The 22,208-nt window shown below is 41.2% G+C and overlaps 1 protein-coding gene across 6 annotated transcripts in view; it reads right to left on the reverse strand.

The window, feature by feature from the left end:
• Positions 1-370: 370 nt before the first annotated feature.
• ALG12 (ALG12 alpha-1,6-mannosyltransferase) overlaps positions 371-22,208 on the reverse strand; it is a 28,382-nt gene continuing 6,544 nt past the window's right edge. For 2 of the 6 annotated variants that reach the window (XM_090042114.1, XM_090042116.1), the window contains exons 2-10: positions 20,847-21,033; positions 20,532-20,664; positions 19,759-19,932; positions 17,686-17,880; positions 16,035-16,138; positions 14,275-14,498; positions 12,429-12,598; positions 12,045-12,120; positions 371-1,690 (exon numbers count right to left, since the gene is read on the reverse strand). In XM_090042114.1, the coding sequence (XP_089898240.1) occupies positions 1,459-1,690; positions 12,045-12,120; positions 12,429-12,598; positions 14,275-14,498; positions 16,035-16,138; positions 17,686-17,880; positions 19,759-19,932; positions 20,532-20,664; positions 20,847-21,008 (1,470 nt within the window). In that variant the 5' untranslated portion in view covers positions 21,009-21,033 and the 3' untranslated portion in view covers positions 371-1,458. Of the gene's footprint in view, positions 1,691-2,314; positions 10,533-12,044; positions 12,121-12,428; positions 12,599-14,274; positions 14,499-16,034; positions 16,139-17,685; positions 17,881-19,758; positions 19,933-20,531; positions 20,665-20,846; positions 21,034-22,208 lie in introns of those variants that run through there. The other 4 variants (XM_090042117.1, XM_090042118.1, XM_090042119.1 and 1 more) reach the window with 4 other exon arrangements.

Here is a 22,208-nt window from a genome sequence, read left to right on the forward strand (position 1 = left end):
GTGGGGATTCCTGCACAACCACCCAGGCAGACTGGGGCAGGTTCCATCCCGTATTATTAGTTCCTCAAATACACTATGAAGCACAGAAGAAAACTTGAAAGCAGAATCTTAAAAATGGAACTCTGCCATTTTTGTATGTGTGCATAGGTAGGCTCCTATATGAAACACTGTTTTTTATTCAACAAAACATACTTATTTTACCTTTTGAAGTTTTTAGAAAATAAGGAAGACTACTATCCAGTTATTGGACTTCATGACTGGAATGCCATCAAGTTTTTGTGCTTATTGGTAACACTGACTTTTCACTGCAGGGCTTTCCACAGTAAAACTAGTCTTTTAAGAAAACAAGACATCACAGTTTCAACTAACACACAGCTTAAGTTGTTTACTTCAGTGAACTCTTTTAATTAAGGAGAATGAGTACTCAGTGCTGATTTTGATCAAGAGCTTACACAGCAAAATATCTCACTCAGAAGAAAACAAAGTGAATCAGTCTTAACGCATAACCTCTAGGCATAAGGACAACTAACCATTTCTGCAGAATACAGTCCATTTGTCTCTGAAATACTATCTGCAACATCACCTTTCGCAGTCTTCCCAGACACTGAATTCCTTTTTGATTTATTCACAATGAGAAGATGTTCTCTTAAGCTTATTAAAAAGAATATTTTACAGCTAAATGCATATATTACAGGTCAAGACTGTTTCCTTGTGTTGGAAAATAGAAGGCTACTAAAAAAAAATTGAATGCCTAATGTTTTCCTCCGAAAGCCAAGTTACCCTTTTTATTTATTTCTACAGTGAATATATGATGAACCATCCTGTGACACTCAGCTCAGATAAGAGATGGTGCTTGCCAAAAGGTGCAACTGCTCTTCAAATGGATTTTTTAACTTTAATTAGTTCATCAGCCTGCAGGGCACAATTATGGATAGTGATTAAGCTACAATGAATATGGCTTTGCTGCAGTACAAAATGATATTATTAAAGCTTCTCATTTCAACTTAATCTTTTGGAAGAAAGAAATCACTCTTTATACAGAAAATCCTCAACCACCACAGAGGACTTGCATATAAAAAATACCTCAGTGGCATGTACCTATTTCCTACAATTCACTTAGAACATATACACCTTTCAAAGTGAAACAAGCAACTATCCAAATCAAACGTGCAGAATGTATTTAACAGTGCTGAGCTTGTTACATGTTCTGCAAAGAAGATGGTATGTACAACATAGCTCCACAATGGTTTGGATGGGACACATACATACAGCGTTGGAACACTCTGCAATATTTATATAAGAAATAAAGAATGGAGGCAAATATTAACCAGTACAAAGATTGTTTTCTTTTTTTTCCCCACAGCTGCTGAACAGTATTGCTAGAATGGCAAAACAAGGTTGTCTTGGAACTTACTCAATCATCAACAGTTAAGTCAGGAGACATTTAAAAATCTCTGATCAAGAAGAGACAGGGAGTTTTTCCAACAGTGTTAATTTTGGTTTTAAATTTAAAGTAAAAGGAGGTAGTGCTGTAAGGTTCAACACAATTTTACCGATGCCAGATATGTTCACCATTGGCCTGTGGGTAGTCTTGTAATGTGATATTTGAATAGGGTCCATTTCCATCAGTATGTGTGTATAAGAGAACATCAGCTGGTCCCCTGGTTTAACATCTTCCCTTTTGTCATATCTGCAAAAAACAGGCAACACATTTATTTGCTTTCTTTTCTCAAAATATCAAGCCTTCATTAATTATCTAAAAGGATATGTTCTGTTCAAAACAGGTTCAAAAAGTTCAAAGTTCTTTAATACTTCAGTACATTTTATTATGGGGCTTTCAGAAGAAATACTAGTTTTTAAAAGGAATTGGGACTAAAAGCAGACACTGCAATTTCAGCTCTTGCTACTGTTGTGATGGCCTGTACAAAAAATCAGTAACTGCTTCTGGCACAGTTCCCTTCTATCCTTCGCCAAAGTACATTGAGAAACAAAGGTTTACAGTGAGCCCTCTGACACTAGAAAATGGAGACTGGGATAATTTGGTTCTATTGGGACATAGTGGGGGATTTTATTTTCAGATGCAACAGAGGCAGCCGCAGTGAGATCACATCATGGTCAAGGAAAGGTAGTCTCTCCTACATTTCAGTATGAAATATGAAAGATGGCTAGAGTACTACCTTGGGATTCGGTGCTTCCAGGCCTCAAAACACAGTTATATTAGTTTTAGCTTTAAAATGTTAGTGGCGATTGATGAAAGCAAATACAGGCAGTCCTCAACTATAAGACATTTCGAGTTGAAACGAACAGCACTTACGCCGTTTATAAATTGACACCCTGCTTCGACTTTCTGATGTCAGTTCTGACTACGACACTTGATCCGATGCAACCCCATGCCAGCAAACAAATTCGCTGCACTGCCCATCTCCCTGGAGAACATCGGTCCAAACTTCCTTGGATACTTTCTTTAAGAAAGCAGACAAGACTCTAGAAAAACCTGCAGCCAAGACTCCTGAGAAGACTCCAGCCAAGAACCCTTCAAAAAGTCCAACCAAGAGCCCTTCAAAAAGTTCAGCAAAGTCACCTCAAAGAACTCCTTCCAAATCAATACGATTGCTATTTACAATAGAGAAATACATTAATGTAGCTATGTTACTCATCTATAATTGATTGACTACAAAATTCTGGGTTATTTTTGGTTTAAATAGGGTATTATTGGGCTTTGGTTCAGGAACCAATCCCCCATTTATAATATTGTTCCTGTGGGAAAATCGGTTCCAAGTTATGTTTCTACTTAAGATGTGGTTTTCAGGAACCAATTGTGTTGTAAGGACCACCTGTATAGCACGCTGAATTGTGCTATGTGTGTTTTTGTTTTTCAGAGGAGGTATAAAAAACTAAATGATAAAATAAATGGGGAAGGAGGGAAAAATAAACATCATGTTTGTGACAGTCCAATATGGTGGAGAATAGACATCAGAAATCTTGTCTCAAAAATCAGTTTTCCCAACAACATGAATCTGTTAGGTGTTGCCTTCTAGGGCCATGGAAGAACTAGTCTAGTCCAGTTTAGGAGTCTCAGTAAAACAAAAAAAATATAAACTTATCAATCCGAGAATGTTTGTTGGAAAAACAGAGGGCACAAACTAAAGGGAAAAGTCAGAGAACTTGGTGGACTGAAGATGACTTGCTGCTGCGATGTGTGCCATCCTCCTTCATGAATCTCTGCAGGCAGTAAAGGTGAGAATCTTTATTATGTTGTCATGGAAGGTCAGAAACACACAGGGATAAGTGTACATCTTGTGCTTTGGGGATGCAAACAAGAAAGGATCAGGTTGTAAAGCTATTTTGGGCTTCTATTAGTACCAGACATACTAATACACATGTAATTTGGCTAACATTGGGAACCCTAGGCTTAATTTCCAGTTCTGCCATAGGTTTCCCCTTGATCAAATTACTGGGTATCAGACTTATTAAGTTACTTAGGTACCTAAAAATACAGGTGGGCTACAACAGTATCTCTGCATTAGAATACGAGCCAAATGCTTAACCTATTCAGACTTATCGTATAACATCACCTCATAACGTATTCAGGCACTTAAATCCCCGTTCAGGCTAGATCCCCCAGGCAGCAGCTGGACACAAAGGTGATGACACTCATTTTTCTCCCTTTTATCCAATAGACTTGCTTTGGGATTTTAGACCAGCCCTCCTCTGATCTGAAACAAGGATTTGAAAACAGGTCTTCTACCTGTTCACAGATTGTGGTAGCAGCTAGGCTTTAAGATATTCTGGTGTCTCTCACTCACTACTGTTGAAGCTGTTCTATTCCACCTGGATAACTTACAGATATGTAGAGAAAATGACTCTCATAGCCCTTTGGTTTGGGCCTTCAACTAGGAAACAGGAGAGTCAGATTCAAGTCCCCGCTCCAGTGAATAATTCAGAGAGTACGTTTAGCAAAGGAACTGTTTTGTTTGGCAGTTAAAAGCTACCTTGTTTGAGGAAACCAGTTGTGAATGATTTTACTAAGCTGCTGTTGCAACAACGTTTCTGGAGAGAAAGAGGGCTGTACATAGTTAGCTATCAATTGCTTTGACCCAAGCCCCTAGCAGATGTTACATTTATTATGCATTACTGACAGTAGCAGCAGTCCCTCAATATGAGGATTAGTCTTCCAGTAAATAGGGAATTCATTGTGTAGTCCACAGATGTACGAGGCTAGCTCAAGATCTGTGTGTTCACCTACAGATGTGACAAATAGTTCCAGAAGAAAGAAATAGAGCTGACTGATGTTGGGTCACAGCTCTTTCCCTTTGTCTTCCTCATCTATCTGCCTCCATAGAAAGGAAAGTTTCTTCAAAGCAATCATGATCAATTGAGTGGGAATATATGACACAGTTTAAGACCAGTAACGAAGGTGATGCCTATCTTGGATCTGGAACATAACCGGTTGTTAGAGATTTGTGTCCACACAGTACTGGATGCTGACTCCCAATGGAAGCTTATCAACAAAGAGATATGGAATAGCTGCAATATACATGGAAAAGAGTGTTGGTGCAATCACACATCCTTGCTTCACTCCAGTTAAGCAGTTCTAATAGTGAAGTGGTCTGTTTTCAAGCTATTCCTTTGAATGGTTGCTGTCATGTCATTGTGAACAAGTCTGATAATGTTAACAAATTTTGATGGGCATCCAAATCTCACAGGGCCTCTCTATCAATTGAATCAAAGGCCTTAGGTCAGTGAAGGCCATGTAAAGATCTTGGTGTCGCTCATAGCACTTCTACAGCTGTCTAGCAATAATGATCATATCCATAGTACATTTGAGTGGTCTGAAACCACATTGGGATTCAGGTAAGAATCTCAAGGAAGAAAGTGAGTCTAATGAGGAGAACATAGGTAATGATCTTCCCATTTATGGAAAAGGAGTACAATATCACAATAATTTCTGCAATCCAATCTATCTCCTTTCTTGAATATGATAACAACCTGGCATCTTCCAAGTCACTAAAAATCTGTGTTTCCATATTTTCATAATAATGCCATGTAATTAGTGAGAGAATTCTTCTATCTTGCATATATTCAGCTGGTATTCCATCAGGACTATGTGCTTTGTTGCTCTTCACCTACTTAACGGCTTTCAAAGCCTCTTAATAAATTGGTGGATCGGCACCAATAAATTGATGGAGGATAAGGAGCTGTGGTCCTTAATGGGATGTTGCAAAATGGCTTTGACGGTATTGTCTTCCACATAAGAATCATGCTTCAGGAGCTCTTGAAACCGCTCCCTTCCACCGTACATTGATAGTGGAGCTGTCTTTAAGAAGTGTTGTTCTATTCTTGGACCTCAGAGGGACGGCTCCTTGTGTGCTTGGTCCATAGATAGTTTAGTTGTGCTGAAGAAACTATTCATGTTGTGGCTACTGGCAAACTTTTGAATCTCTTTTGCTTTGTCCTCTCACTACTTGTTCTTTCACTTGTGAGTTTTCCTCTGGGTCTCAGCTCTAATGTGGCAATAAATATCTTGTTTCCATTTGGAGATAATGTAATTCTGCCTAGCTGTCTCCTTTTTCCATCAACAAGAGCTTGAACTTCTTTATCATTCTTATGGAAGTCCTGATATTTCTTTGTGGTGAAGCCTAGACAATCTCCATGCCTCAGGATGCCTTTCTTGAGACTCTCCCAGTGATCAGTGGTGTCAAGATCATCAGGCAGGTCTCAGTGAGGCACTATTGGAAATGATCACTTTCAATCACTTGATTCTGAACCTCCTCCTTGACTCATTCTTTTGTTTATGTTGTTTTGGGGCAATATGAACAGCCACAATGGAACATATGTATGAAAATATAATAACAGTGAGTCAGTGCTACTCTTCAAGTCATTCATATAAAAATCAAAGCCTTCATGAAACTAAGTGCACCATGCTATGTTAGGCTTTTCCAAACAGTGGGAGAAGAAGGAATATTTATATTCTCAGGTCTTTTGCATTCTATATTAGCCGGGAAGAAAAACAGCATGGCACCAGCCCAGGCAAGCCTGGATAACCCACAGATCCCAGGCCCCCTCTCCCTGCACCCCAAGTCTCCAGCACATGGCTGGGCTGGTGCTATGTTACGTTCCCATGCACCGCCTCAAGCCATGTAGCCACAGCTCCTGTCTGACTTGGCAAGCACCCTTGGCACCTCACCATCATGTCAGGGGAGAGGGCACAAGAATGGAACTGGGAGCCCAGCCGTGCATCCCCTCCCCATCCGAGTCCCTGGCACACGGCTGGGTCAGGCAGGGGCCACTCCAGTTCTGCCCATGTGGCCCAAGGCTGTACACAGGAACGCAGCACTGGCCCAGTCCAACTGCATGGCAAAAACTCAGGGCAGCAGAAGGGGTGCAGGAAAAAGGGTTGAACAGAAGTTACATTCCCCTAACTTTTGTCCACTCACCTCTCTGCCATAGATCGGGATGGGAAAATATTTTGGCTGGAGGGCCACTTGCAGAGTTTTGGTTAGCTGTTGTGGAGGGTGGCGCAGCATGCTGACCCAGCCAGTGGCAGCTCAGTGAAACTCCCTAAGTGGCTCTCTGGCCCAAATAATTTCCCACCCCTGCCTTATGACAATTGGGTAAGAAAGGGAGAGTGGGGAAAAAACCCTTTACCTATTACGTTCTGTGTCCACCAATCCTAATATCTAGGTTGTTTCCTGTCTCTTGAGGTCTGAAGGCCATTTTAGAACCAGGAATTGTAGGTGGGGAATAGGAGGAGCTTTGATTCTGTCATGGAAATTTTTTGAGTATGTGCTGCCAGTACAGAAGAGGTTAAACTGACATGCGCGGTTTGAAGCTGTGAGTGGAAATTTCCAAGGCTCACCCAGTCCTTGCCCCCTGGGTGACCTGCGGAGCTGTCAATCATTGCTGACCTACTTTCCCCACAGACCCATGCTCAGATTGTGTCAGCTCCTGACTGAGAGCATGCTCAGTCAGAACCTGACATGAGGTAATCGGACTAGAAATTTCTCTGCGGAGAGCATGTTGATTGGCTACCAAATTGATATAAAAGTTCTGTGAGCCCCTCCCTGGGGGTGGTGTGTTGGTGTGTGGGGGGAGATCGCATGGACTAGAGACAGAGGCTGCTGCTGCAGGGACTGTTCTCTGAGTCAGGCTTCAGGGCCTATTGATCTCCTCCTTCAACTCTGTTGATACTTGCTTTTGTACTCATCTGGCTCCTGACTTACCTTTTGAACTGATTAACGGCTTACGATTTCGGATCACTCTCTGGACTTTGTTTAACCCGGTTCTGGATCATCGACCTCGGCTTTCCTCACCAACTACGACTCTGCTCATCCCTCCAACTGACGTCTCCGCTGCTTCATCTTCTGGCTACTGACCTCGGCTTTTTGTATTCGACCACCCGATTTGTCCATTGCTGTGGACTGGCATCACGCGGTTCATCATCACCGTGTTACAGTTCATTTTGTTGAGGGACTAGGTCTTCGGACTGAACCTCGTGGGCCAACAGACCCCTTTGTTGTTAATTGTTTGTTTGTGTTCCAAACTGTAACTGAAGACCTTTCTGCCTATGCCTGAAGCGCAAGTCAAATAAATTCACCTGTTCTTTCTCAATCCGCTCCGAGTCCCTAACTCCAGACTCAACGCTGCTAATCCCACCTGTCCGTATCTAATTGCCACCCCGGCCCACCATGACCTTGAGGCCTGATCCATTCGGTTTTCCCCGACAGATTCTAAAATAAAAGCTTCAAAGTCTAACTTTTCTATTCAGCTCTGGATCAATGCTTTACAACAGTTTTCACAAAAAATATGCTTAGACTTAACATTACCTAAATGATGATCAAACTGAAGTAAATGGAGCAAAAGATTAACTGACAGCAAATGCACTATCCCACTAGTGATTTTCCATCAATCCTCACATCTTGAGGTGTAACTAAAAATAATGGAAAAAAGTCCTGATATCCGATACAGCTGCCTCCAGGTGGTAAGTCTGGTGTGGTGAAAGGTGGGGGGAAAGAAGGGGAGGGGGGCAGATCAATGCCCCCCCCCCCAGTGAGGAAGGGGACGGGGCAGGCACTGCCCAGCTGGGGCGGGATAAGGCACGATTCATGGGGAGAGGGTGGTTCCTGCTGCTGTATGCACCTCAGGAGGGCAGAGGGGCGTGGCTGTGTGCCCCAGATCTGCATGGCACGGGTTGGGTGGTAGCTGCAGGGTGGAGCTGGAGCTGCACAGCTCTTCTCACCAGGGGGCTGAGCTTGGAGAAGGCTTCAGTGGCACTGGGAAGAGGCTGCAGCCACCCCAAATTTTGCTGCAGCTCCGCTCCCAGCCCTGCACCACCACCCAGTGCAGCCCCAGCTTTTCCCAGTGCTTGGGTGGAGGCGGGATGTTGAGTTGGGGCTGTGCCAGGCAGTGGCACGGGGTTGGGAACAGAGCTGCAGTGAAATCTGGAGTAGTTACAGCCTCCTCCCAGCGCTGTCAGAGCCTGCTCTGAACTCAGCTCCTGGCTAAAAGAGCTGTGAAGCACCAGCTCTGGTGCCACCCGCCCCACACCACACAGGTCTGGGGGCACATGGCCACCCCTCTTCCTCCCGGGGTGCAAGCATTAGTGGGGGCCACCCCCACCCCACAAGCTGTATCTCCGTCCCATGCTCCCCTCCCACCCCGGCTGGGTAGCACCTGCCCCTGCCTCCTCCCTCTCCATGGGGGCGTTGATCTTCCCCACCACGCCCCTTCCCCTCCCCTTCCAATTTACCAGCTGGAGGCAGCTCTCCACGCTGCCGGCTCTGCTCCGTGCTGCGGTGCAGCTGCAAGCAGCACAGGCATTTATCGACCAAATTATCAACCCCATAGGGCTAATAGGATCCGATACGAACAATTTTCTTCATATTGGTACTGTCGCAGAGCACTCAGGTGCCCTGTGCCTGAGAGCAGAGGAACAGCTTGGGAGAGATCCCTAGTGGCAAGAAGGGGGAGGTGCCAGTCACCAGGGCAGCCAGAGTCACAGGTGCTGGTTGCTAGGGCAACCAGTGGGGCCAGCTGACAGGAAGGGGCAGGGCCTGGCCCATATAAGCCCAGGCAGGAGGCCAGGAGGGCAGTTCCTCTCTGGCAACTGAGGGAGGAGAAGCTCAGCTAGTACAGATGGAGGGGAGAACTCTGACTGTGCGAGCATCCCCTGGTCGCTGCTGGGGTTGGAGTGTTTTCCTGGTAGGGGTTAAATGCTGTTTGGCCGGATGGTCCAGCTTTTTGTGTTACAGCCCAGGGGCTCTGTGTTTTTTGTGTTTACTGTTTTTACCGGAGGACCTGGTGAGGCTATTAGGGGTTGGAGGAGGCCTCAGAGGGGCTCCACGGGAAAGTGGACCTTGGCGCCAGAGAGTGCAGCATTTTGGGGTGCACTGACCCCAGCCCCAGAACAAGGGGGGCAGTGAGAAACCCCAGAGCAAGGGGGGGAGGGCAGCGAGAAGCCCCAAGAAGGTAAAGGAGAGGGCCAAGCCACAACAGGGCCCAGGTCAAAAACTATGTCAGTACCATCTGCAAGGCTTGAGCTGTGGTATAGGGGTGGAAAAGGAGCGTCAGATAGCGCCCCCTGGCACCAGGGAACAAGAAGTGGGAAGCCTCCTGCTAATTACATCAGTCAATTAATCAATTCAAATCAAGGCATGGCAGAAGAATAAGCAGGTGGTTGGCCCATAACAGGAGGGCGGTGCCACCAATAGAAAGGCTCCAGTAGAGATGCTCCTGTCACAGGTACCAATCCAATATCAAACCAATGTATCAGTACACATCTAGTATTTTCCTCCTCAACAAGTACAGGGACTATCATAAAGATGCAGGCTCTCCATAATTATCTTTAAATACCTTAGCATTACAGTATCCACTGGTTAGAAGGGATCTTGCAAATCACCTAATCTAACCTCTAAAAAAAATGCAGGAGTTGCTGTTCCTAAACCATCTCAGACAGATGCCCATCTAGCCTCTTCTCAAAAACCTCCAAATGAAGATTCCACCACTCCCCTTGACAGCTTACTAGGCACCTTATTTTTACAGAGACCTTCATCCTTGTTTAAAGAGTATACATTAATTAATGCATTCAGAAAAGATTATAGGGCCTGCCCCATTTTAGAACCTACATCAAACTTATTTCAGTCCCTCTTTGAAAGCTTTGCATGTTTTTTTTCTTGAGGCAACTAGATATAATCTGGATATATAAGTGAAAGATGTTAACTCCCAGACTACTTCTGGTTATGTGCAGTAGCTATCCTGATGAATCATTAATTTGCTTAGCCACCCTGTCCATAAATTTGATTTTTACTTCATGGACTTGATTTCTGAAGAGGGTAAATTAGTTTCTACTCATCTGATAGGTTATTGCTTCCTTAAGCAAGAGGGAACAGATGGTGCCACTCTCCTTGCATGTACTATTGTGTTATCCAATGATAAGGTTTCAGTACCCTATGTAGAGGGCTCGGCTGCTGATTTTGCCTGATTCCTTCCATGTAGATCCTTAGAATGAATCAACCTTTCCCTGAGGCTTCTTTCTGATGAGCAAAGATAAAAGTGAGACAAACTGCCTCTTGGCTCACAACCATGGAACATCTATCAGAGTGACGGGAATAATATTTCCTTCTTTTTTTCACCATATCATGGTTTCATGAACAAATTATTCCTGTATCATCACTGAGAAGCAAAACTGAGCAAAATCCATCAACATTATGTACTTTATATATAAAAAAATAAAGAGTAAAATATTTCTAAGAATGTTCAGCATATGAATTTGCTGAGTAAACAATAAATGGAGCACTTCAGCTATTGTCCATCCTACCATAGAGAATGTTCTATGATGTACACTCAAGACCCCAACACACAAAAACATTATGACTAGAGCACAGATGGACTTGCACTTCTGAGAGAAAACATCCCCTTTAAAATATTCAGTAGTGTTATTTGTATTTTGAAAAGATAGTGATAAAATCAGAAACACCAAGCTTGGCAATTTCCACCTCTCCCCCTCCCCAGAACATCTTTCTTCTCATTCTCCTCTTTCACACCAGAGAGCATGATTTGTCAGGCCCTGCACACAAAGAACTGAATTACAAGACTATGTCTGATTCTGAAGATCATGACTGATGAAAGTGAAAAATACCCAGGCACAGATCACCTGGGATTTCTCTTCAATTCAGGTCAAATTCTGCAGACACTGTATTAGTGACAGTTTGCTGCTGACCTGAAAAAGCCAAAAATCAGGTTTGTTTTTAAAGCTGCTGAATTCTTCAGTCTAAGTTTCAATTTTAAAATAAGGTATCTAGGCTCTCCTTGTGGAAAAAGCTTTCTGTATTAAAAGTATACTGGGGCTTTTTCTCATCCGTATCCTGAAAAATAAACAACAGCATCCTAACTGCAATATCTATTAACTAACACTGATGGTTTTGCACTGCTGATGATTTTAGCTAAAACATTACATAGATGTTCTCACCCAGATTTATATGGCCATGACATTAGTCATTTTATGTCACAACAATAAAATAAAGTTCCCAACATAATTAAAGAATACTTTAAGCAAGTAAGTACTAGTACATTTTATCATTTTTGTTTAAAAAAAATCTACTGCTGTCTTTAGAAACTGGGCTTAAAGCAATGTCTTGTTTTGTTTTTTGCATTGGACTGTGAAGAACAGAAAAGCATTGGGACTAGTGTGATGCATTTTACAGGACCTAGTGAAATGCAGAGGGAATTCTGTATGATTTTTTTGGTGGAGCTACAGTAAAGGTGTTCAAAAACAATAAGCTAACCAATATTTGAGAGTTTCTTGTGTTTTCAAATGATCTCTGGCATTTAAACAAAATATCTCTGGTTCATTATTTAAGAGCCAAGAAAAACATAATAGCTTTATGATCATCCTGTGTTTGGTGTGAAATTCCCACAGACTCCACCACAATTCCCTAAAGATTTGTATTTTCCTTGATCATGACTTAACAAGCACACTATATAGGAACCAGTACCCATGATGCTTGTTGGCAGCAAGGAAAACAAAATCTTTGTTCATAACATACCTCCAATTCGGGTTGATTTCTAAAAATCGAGAAACCCCAGTTTGTGCAGCAGTCACATCAATGTGAACAGAGACATCTACAAGAGAAACAATACCATTTCCAAATAGTTACTGCAACGTTAGGTCAGGCTGCAGTGTCCCCTGTGCTCCCCCTTGAACTGCACAGGCAGGGCTTCCCCTTCCCTCTCCACACCCCTCAGTCTCCCTGTGCTCCCCCACCAAATGACCCATTCCTTCCCAGGGCAGGCAGCAGCTCAGTTCCAGCTTTGTCTAGAATTCACGTAAATATGGCAACTATCGCAAAATAAGAAACAAACCTAATGTTTATAGAAAACATGTAGCAGAAAAATGTAAAACTGAACTCTTTTGCACGAGTCTTACATACCTGCTGTTGAAGGCACAAACTCATGTAATTTCTGTATTGCTACTCCTCCAGGGTAGTTGAAATGTGAAACATATAATGATGTTCCTGAATAAGCACAATTAACTAGAAGATGTGTTATAACAAACAGAGATCCTAGTTTATAAAGACAGGATTTCCTGTAGTTATTCAGACTGCAAAGGAGAAAAAGATAAACAAAGATTAGCTCTTGATCTTGCCTGCCTTTCACATTCTAGATATGCTAGATTAAATACTGGGACAAAAATGCTTTGAAAAACAGATGGTTTCACTGTTAGACAAAAGAAAGAAAGGGGATTTCTGCAAATGTTATTAATAAGCTAATTCTAACAGAATGCATTTGTTTCCAACATTTCTAAAGGAATTATCTTTACAACAATTCATAGTAACAACAAGCAATACAATATCCATATTATTACACACTTTCATGTTTTAAACCTTAGCTATAGAAATAAATATCTAAACTGCTTTGGAAAATTGTAATCTGTAAAACTATATTCAGTTATTCCATGTTAACTCCATAATTAATGCTAATATGTGTATTAGACTCATTAAGTAGTCCTCTGAGGAAAGCAATGTTACCAATACAATACTACGCTGGAATAAATCATTTTTTCCTCTAGTGGGTGAAGTAAACTGAATTATAATTGTGCTAGGAGTGCAATCTGTTGGGGATACCTGCTCAAAATGTTCATTAATTGGGATAATCAAGTAAAGCAAAAATGTGATATTTGTTCAGCATACGGAATAAGCTGTCTTGGCAGACCATTTTAAGGATAGCCATTGTACTTACAGTGGTCTAGCACTTTCAGTTTTAACTGACATCTTAGCTTAAATGCCACTATAGTTAGTAATAAGTATAGTTATATATCTGATTACAAAGGTAACAATATGGGTCAATGTACATTTTGGATTAATATGACACAATAACAGTAGTCCTCCAATGCAGGTGCACATCTGCATAAAAAGAGCACTAAATTACTTCCATTTGCTGGCTGGCAGCAGTCCAAAATACAGCCCATTTCCCCATCTCCAAACATTCTCCTTCTTACAGGTGCAGAAATAATGACATTGCTGACACTGTTCATAGCCACAGGAAATTAAAAAAACAAAAAACACTTAGGCTGCCAGTTACAGCAAATTAAGATGTTGCCCACAGCATTACTTGTATTACTGCTTGTATACTTGTATACACTGTATACTTGTATATACTGTATATGGGTATTACTGCTGCATATACCCATACCAAAAGGTTAGGTGCAAAGAGCTAGTATTAGGTTAAAATAAGCATAATTATGTGGTCCATACCTCTTTACCTTAGTCAAACCCCAGAACAGCCCTCTATGACTCCTGCTGAGGGGCCTTCAGACCTTTGTGCTGATCATGGGACAGCCAACTTCTAACCTGTGCTGCCACTGGTCACTACAACAGTTGTTCCATGTACAAAAGCACTATCTACCATAATATAGCACTATAACCATCTGTATGCATGCCCTCTTTTGACATTTAAGGCTTTTTCTACTCTGTGACAAAAGAACTGACCTACACATATCTGTATGAGGAGAGGCAGTAATACCTATCAAGTAAAGCAGTATTGTCTAATGTACAGAGCACTAGACTGTACCAACTAGGACCTAGTTTTCTATTTGTAGCTCTGTCATGGCCTGTTGGATGACCTCATACAAAACCATTTTACTTTCCCATGCCTCCATTTCCTCCTCCAAAATTGGGATAATAACATTTACATCATCCTGAAAATGCATAAAGTCACTAAGTTTTGGATTAAGAATATTTTTTTAGAACACTTAAAATACTACTTCTTAAAACTTACATTCTTGAGCAACCTTTGGCAGCCACAATGTTGAAGACAGGGAAAGTGTATATGATAAACCGCAGCTCTTTGTGTGGAAGAAATGAATACAAGAAAATAAAACCCAGTGTTGGCAGAAGTAGCACCCGAGTCCTTTTGTCAGTTGCACCTAGAGGTACAAATATAACGCTACATCCCAAAGCACGAGGTAGGGCTGAATAGAAGTACCACAAGAAGGGGGAAGTCTTCGAGATAAAAAAGAAGTTAAGGACGCTTTCATGATAAGAAAAGGTCTGTTGAAGATCACTTTATCTGTTAAAAGAGATTCTACAACAATTGTACAAGCATTCAATATGCTTGATTTTTTTTTTTTATCTATTATGTATTCCAAGCAATTACTATATTCAAATTTATTGTAAATAAATTTGGTAAACTAATTGATAGGGTGGATTTTTTTTACTGTATTTTATTACAATTTTGCCATTTTATAGCCAGCTAAGAAGCTGGATGAAAACAGGAAAAAAATATAAAGAAATATCTCCAACTCCCCTCCCCCCACATATTCACACAATATTTCGAAGCATATTATTTTTTTTAACCAGCTTTCTATTTAAAGACATTAGCCTTATGACACAAGAGGTAAGATTCAGTGGTCCATCATTTTATACACTGGGTTCCTTCATTCTCCTCAGGTATTTAGATAACATAACAATGAGCACTGTATGAATGCCTACAGAGCAGTATAGGTATGTATCACTATATCATTATACATAAGTGCATATTAAAATGAAATTTCAAGGAGCCTGAATGTTAAGACCTTTGAAAATACATTTTATAAAAAAGAAAGAAGTATAAATACAATAAACTTAATGTGAACACCATCCTCATCCCTCCTCACATATTCCTGAAATTATAACTTCCCTTCTTCCCCAACCTACACAAGATGCCCTATGACCCACTTACCTTTTTCCCCACTGTCAGAGATACAATGGGAATTAAGAAATGGCTAGCAAGTCAAATTATTGCCAGGAAGGCAGACAGGCTCAAGAGGATAGCAAGCTAAAATGCACTTCTATAAAACAAATTCTCTCTCCAAGATTAGAGGCATTGATGAAGACAGGAGAAGCCAAGGAGTTCTTCAGACTTGACCTTCAACAGTCAAAACAGAAAGGAGGCAAATTTTTTATAAAAGCATAAACAACAAGGAGGTGAATGTTGAATTGAGTATATAGCACCAAGGCTTTTGTCTACTTAGGAACACCTGTAAGAATTTAAGCACACAAATGTTGGTCCACTGGTGCTATCAGACAACAGAAGGCAGCTCTGGAGGACACAGGGCACAGATGTTCTTTTGTCACCAGGTCATTTAATAGAACCTGTTACTCAGACTACAGTTTCATCTTTGCTACCACCACTGCACTGATGGGAAATTATGGATTCCATATTTTGCCAAAGCAGATGTAGCCCAAGGCCAGAACAACAGGAAATGGAGAAGAACACACAACAAAGAGGGCCATATAAAGCACCAAAAGTTTGAGGAACATGTGAAGAGGATGCAGAAAAGGCTTGATCCTGTGATTACTGAATTCACTAAAGTAGGGTGGGCACAAAGACTATGTCAGCAGAGACACACAAGCTGGAATTAAGCCTCACCTAGTAAATTTCAACAGAATGTTATCACTTAAGCCAAACATTCCAACATGCCATAGTCAAGTCCCATGAATAAATTTGTCTTGACTGACACTATGTCTTAATTTTCCTATATGGATGTGAAAGGATACTCCCCAACTGGAACTTTTGTTTAAAATTGTATTATACCAAAGCACTTTCCCTTCAGGCCACAGAAGTTGTCCCCAGAAAACAGAGTCCACAGCAATCGTTAGTCCTAAAAAAATTAAAGAAATATACATGACTAAAGTGTTGTTTAATACAAAACATCCAAGTCAACGTGCACATTAATCTAACGATGTGAACAGACAAACACATTATAATATGGATGACAAACATATAACCCCCAGGCTAGATCTGGCCCACAGAAGTGTGTCATCTGGCCCTAGGGGCTTCTTGCTACAGCTGCCAGGGCTGGTGTTAGCACCAGTAACAAAGGAGCTAATACCACTTCCACTTCCTGGGGGTGCATATCTGGAAGTAAAAAAAGCCAGCACACTCCAGTGCAGTCACAGGGCTGGGGTGGCTAATAAGCTAATTGGCAAGCCTAGCCCTGGGAACACAGCAGTTGGTGGTGTCAGCCCTGGGATCACACCAAAGCAAGTTCATCACTCTGGTGTGGTCCCAGGGTGGAAACCACAAATCAACTGATTGGCAGAACCCTACTGGAGTGTCCCAGCTTTCTCCACTTCTACAGATACACCCCTTGGATCTCCAGGACCCATATCTGGAAGCAGGGAAAGTTGTGGTTCCCCATTTGCAGAGATGTGCCCCTGGCAATCTTCAGAAACCCCACAGATGGCCAGAGGCACATCTCTAGAAGTGAGGAACATATGAGCAGTTGTCCCATAAAATCAATGGGCAGGAAAAGAGGCAACGTGTGTTTCACCCAATGAAGTGGGTCAGCTGTGCCAATTAAGACATCTTGGCATAGCTGATCCATTTAATTTGATGATGTCCATTTCTAACCTACTTTCCTTCCTCTTCCTTTCCTTTTCATTCTCCTGGTAAAGACAATGAGCTGATAGGAGAAGACTCAGAGGGTGTGGGCACCTTCTATGTGTGAACAAGTTGAGAATGCTTCATTCCAACTTTAACCCTGGATGAAGGAGCATTAAAGTTGGAGTAGTGGGTTTTCACATGAAATAGTGAGAACATACCAGCTGCCAGTTTTCTGAAATGTCCCCCTTTTGAAAAGACTCAAAATATTTGTAAGGATATAAATACAAATGCCTCTCTGTTCTATAAATGACTTGAGATGCATAATAAACTAATATAGTAAAAAATCAAAACAATAAGGCAATATATGATCCAATGGTCCTATCTCTCCAGCCCCTTGCATATCCATTTCACTATAAGGAACTGTTAATTCCTTATTTTAGAAGAAATACTCAACTCACTGCACCTTTCCCATGGGTCTTAATACATATGTTGCAATGACCGCCAAACCCTGTACAGGCATGCAGACCTTCCTCTGGCAGAGCACTTGAGGAAAACCTTTTTACACTGAAACACCTGGCTGCTTCTACAGGAGACTGAATACTGTTATAAGATCTCTGCTAAATAATATTTCTGCAACTAGAAAGCATAACTATTTTTGCCTTAAAATTAACCTCTGATTATGAAAATACAGGGAATTTATTCTCAAGCACCACTTTTAATTAAGGGAAAATTTACCGCAGCTATAGTTTAAATCAAACTAGTCTTCAGGAAAATAATTTTTAAAATCTATCTATTAAATTCTATATAAAAATAAACACTTACCCAACCAAAACATTCCAGCTAGGATAGCATGGGAAAGCATCTTCAAAATAGAGAGTCTTTTAGTTAATAATGTCACCAGAAGCATGAGGCCTAAGAATATACAGAGCTCTGATCTGAAGACAATAATTGCCAATGCTGAGAACCAGATGAAGAGCCCATGTTTTTGTTGTATCCAAAACATAAGTGCCAGCAGAACTGTAGAAAACAGACAAATACACAACATCTGGTATATAGGCAGTCCTCGACTTACATTTTAAGTTACAACATTTCGCACTTACAACGTTTCTAAATTGACACCCTGTTTTGACTTTCTGATGTCAATTTCAGCTTTACGACACTTGATCCGATGCGACGCCACACCAGCGAACAAGTTCGCTGTGTCGTCCATCTCCCTGGAGAACATCTGTCCAAACCTCCTCAGACTTTCTTTAAGAAAGCAGACAAGACTCCAGGAAACCTTCAGCCAAGACTTCTGAGAAGACTCTAGCCAAGGACCCTTCAAAAAGTCCAACCAAGAGCCCTTCAAAAACTCCAGCAAAATCACCTCAAAAAGTGCTTCCAAATCAATGTGATTCCTATTTACAAAATAAATACATTATATTACTCATCCATAATTGACTGAGTACAAAATTCTGGGTTATTTTTGGTGAAAACAAGCTATCGGGCCTTGGTTCAGGAACAATCCCCCATTTACAACATTGTTTCCCATGGGAAAATCAGATCTGAGTTATGTTTCGACTTAAGACATGGTTTTCAGGAACCAATTGTGTTGTAAATCCAAGGACCACCTGTACTGGCTTTTTAAAATTCTAATTCAGGTAGCTTCTTCATTCTCCATTTCTAACCCTTATGCGTACTTTTCTAATCCAGCAGACCTCCTGCTGAAGCCCGAAAAAAGGAACACAGAATAGGATTTTCTTAAAAACATTCTATAGCTTGTCATAGCAGCTAACTGGGAAAGGAACAATTACAAAAAGGGTAGACTAAATAATCTATAAGACTAAATGCACACGATGCAAAGCTTTCCTAATAAAGATGATGATTGCTATTATTATTTATTCAGTGCCAACCAGTGTGTTCGCTATTCCTAATTTCTGTAGTTTGTATTCATGCTAATAGCACCCACCTGTACACACCTAAAAATACATTTTATGCCTCTTAAGAACAAGGGAATGTGAATTTGTCTGCATGTTTAGTTGAACAACTACATTTCTACAGATCAGAGGGTTCACAAACCTTTTCATAGTGTGGGACGTCTCTTAATTCTTAATATAGATTGCACTGATGATCAGACATCACCACAAAACCACAATGTGGCAGTGACAGAAATGGCTTGTATGAAAGTGTAATGGCAGAACAATATTTCATATATGTAGATGTCAGCGCTTTGCAAAGGTTATTACTCTGCAATATAAACTTGGCAATTCAACTCTTGAGTTTTTTGTTTATTTCTGTAGATTCTGATACTATCCTCATCACTATAGTAGCTTCCAGTCAACCATTACAGTACTACCACATGGCTGATTCTTTCTCTCATCATCTCTCCTGGGAGAGAACTCTGTGCAAGGTTGGGTTTGGTCTGGGGGATTTTATAATTTTTAAATAGGCACACTGTTATGTGTTTACATTAGGCTGAAGTAAGTATCCCTATCCTGGGAGTAGATAGCGATGAGGTTTGTGCTGATCTTTAGTTACTGTGGGAGTTCACTCCAAACTCCTGAATTGGTTCCCTGCATAGACTAGCTTTGTCCCTCCTATAGATTCTTGATCTATATAAGATCAGAGACTGCAATGGCTCCACATTTTACAAATCAAGTAAATACTGTCAGACCATTACTTAATGAAAATCTTCTGGTAAAACCCACATATGCTCATATTAAACAGAATTCTGGATTAACAAAATCTTTTTAAACAAATACTGAAAAATATTTTTTCCTTAATTTTTTCAGACCACCAGCCACACAGTATGTCTGTGGATGGCCGCACTTATTTTATTTGTCCACAAGTATTAGCTATCAGCAAACTTAGGACACAATTCAGTATACAAACAATATCTTCTGTCAAAAAACTTACCAAGAGGAAGTGCAAACACATTGGGAAGAGTTCTAGTGCAGTAAAACATCAGATGAAACTGAGTAACAGTTACAAGACAGAAGATGGTTGATGCAGTTGATCCAAACTGCTTTCTAACTTCTTTCTGTAACTTCCATAGTGCATAAATCACAGTAAGCCCCAAGCTTGCTCTAACTTTGGGAGAATAAACATGAAAAATAAATAAAAAGTAACACCAGATTCCTTACTGACTGACCTACCAATGACAAAATAAAGGTAAATCACAGTGGTGTATACACAAAGAATATTTTAAGTAGCATCATTTTTAAGAAGTGGGGTAGTGAAACTTTGAAGAAGCAGGCAAATTGTTTAAAATATAATACTAAAGATTAGACTTAAACTCACAAAGTAAGAACCCCCATTCATAGTTTATCCAATACAGTCCACCCGTTTGTTTGCAGTTATCGGAGAGGTTGATTTCTGTGTATGATGTTATATGTGGTAGATGCCGCTATACCGAAGTAAAATATAAGGTGATCAGAATAATATGATAAAGTATTTTCTTAATTCCTTTTTCACTGTTGCACCTTTGTTTCTTTAACAAACCTTGTTGTGTTAGCTGGTTTAAAAAGATGCATGAATGACATCATGTTGAGCAACTTCAATCTTGCCAGATCACTTGTTAAAAAAGGTAATATATTCTAGAGCACTCATTTAAAACAATACAAATGTACAGCTGTACAGCATAGAGCAGCAAAGGAGCTCCTTTCAGAGTTTATTTAAAGTTTTCATACCTATCAACTGGGAGTAAAACTTGGACATTTGCAACATAGACAGTACATATATAGCTGGGCTGGAAAGTGCAGCAATAAAAATTGGTCCAAGGAACGTTCTTGGGACAACTCCAGGAAATTCATGGTGATCATACTGCAAAGAAAAGCAAAAAGTTGTAAGATGGACAAGCCAGAAATAACATCTGAAAACGGAAAAGTGAATGAAAACTAGACAAATAATGCCCCCAGGCTTCATGTTGCATTTGTTCTATACAAGTAAGAGGGCTGGCTATCTAAAACAGTCCCTAAGAATTAAAGTCCTCTTTTCCTATTCACCTTATCCAAGTCCAGTCTGTGGTACACAATGTCATGGATTGCTTGCAGATTAAAGCTTTCCTCCACTTTTGTAAATGGGCACACAGTTAAATGTGCAAAGGCCACAGCAATGATCATCATCAGCAGGAACGGCTGCCCACCTGAGCTCCTCTTCTGAGCCATGATGAATTTGACTTCCACATCTATTCTATTATTGCCAGAGATCAAAGTTAGGGGGGGAAAAAAGGAAAAGAATAGAAATCATATTAACATAATGACAAAACGCATATAAATGGAAAAGGAGAAACTAACTCTGCTGGAATTCAAAGGAAAATACATTGCTGACGATGTATACTGGGGTGGGCAATTATTTGGGCTGGAGGGCCACTTAATGAGCTCTGGGATGCTGTCAAGGGGCACATCCAACTCTGTGTCTTGCTCTTTCCCTCTGTCTCTCTCTCTTCTCTTTCCTTCCCTCTCCCTCCCTCCAGAACCAGGCCGAAGTTATAGTTCACTATGAGCCCTGGCCCTCAGCTGTGGACCCAAGTAGGAGCTTCTGCAGCACCTGGCTGGCAGCAGCATCAGAACCTGCTGGCAGTGTCACAATGGATTCTGAAGCTCCTCAGTGTGGCTGAAGCTCCTGTCTGGGTACACAGCTGAGCATTGTGACTTCTAGTGAACCAGTTTCAACTAGGTTCTAGAGGGAGGGGGAGGAAATAAGGAAAGGAGAGGCAGAGACACAAAGAGAGAGATGGAGAGATGTTGCTGCCCGCCCAGCATGGCGTCCAGGCTCCTGAACCTACCAGTGGCGTCCATAGCTGATGCTGCCATCCACTCACTGCAGCAGAAGCCCTGCCTGATGGGCAGAAGCAGTCCTGTCTGTCTGGCGCCATGCAATGGCTGGAGCCTCTGACTGCCCACAGGCCAGATCCAATGAGTTGGCAGCCATGCACATGCCCATCATATTGAAACTGTTGGTGGGCCAGATCTAGCCTGCAGGCCATATTTTGCCCACCCTGATGTGTACTGTAAACCAGTGATTCTCAACCAGGGGGTTGTGGCATCCTGGGATGCCAAAACATCCTTTTAAGGGTGTCATGGGGTGCTGCTCAGAACTAGCACTGTTAGATATGCGAACACTTACACATGATTCACAAAAACCTAGAGATTTCAAATAGAGGTCCATGCATCAAAAACATTCTGACCTGTTGTGGGGATTCTGAGTTCTTTGCAATTATTAGCAATTCAAAAGAATTGCTCTACTATATTTCCACAGTCAAAAAAAGAGCTGAATGTTAAGAGCTGAGGAGTTACTGGAATCCAATGAGGGGTACCTCAAGTCTAAAAAAGTTAAGAACCACTTCCCTAAACAATGATCAGTCA

The sequence above is a fragment of the Crocodylus siamensis genome, chromosome 4 (assembly GCF_052110815.1).
Source record: "Crocodylus siamensis isolate JL-2025a chromosome 4, ASM5211081v1, whole genome shotgun sequence".
NCBI lineage: Eukaryota > Metazoa > Chordata > Crocodylia > Crocodylidae > Crocodylus > Crocodylus siamensis.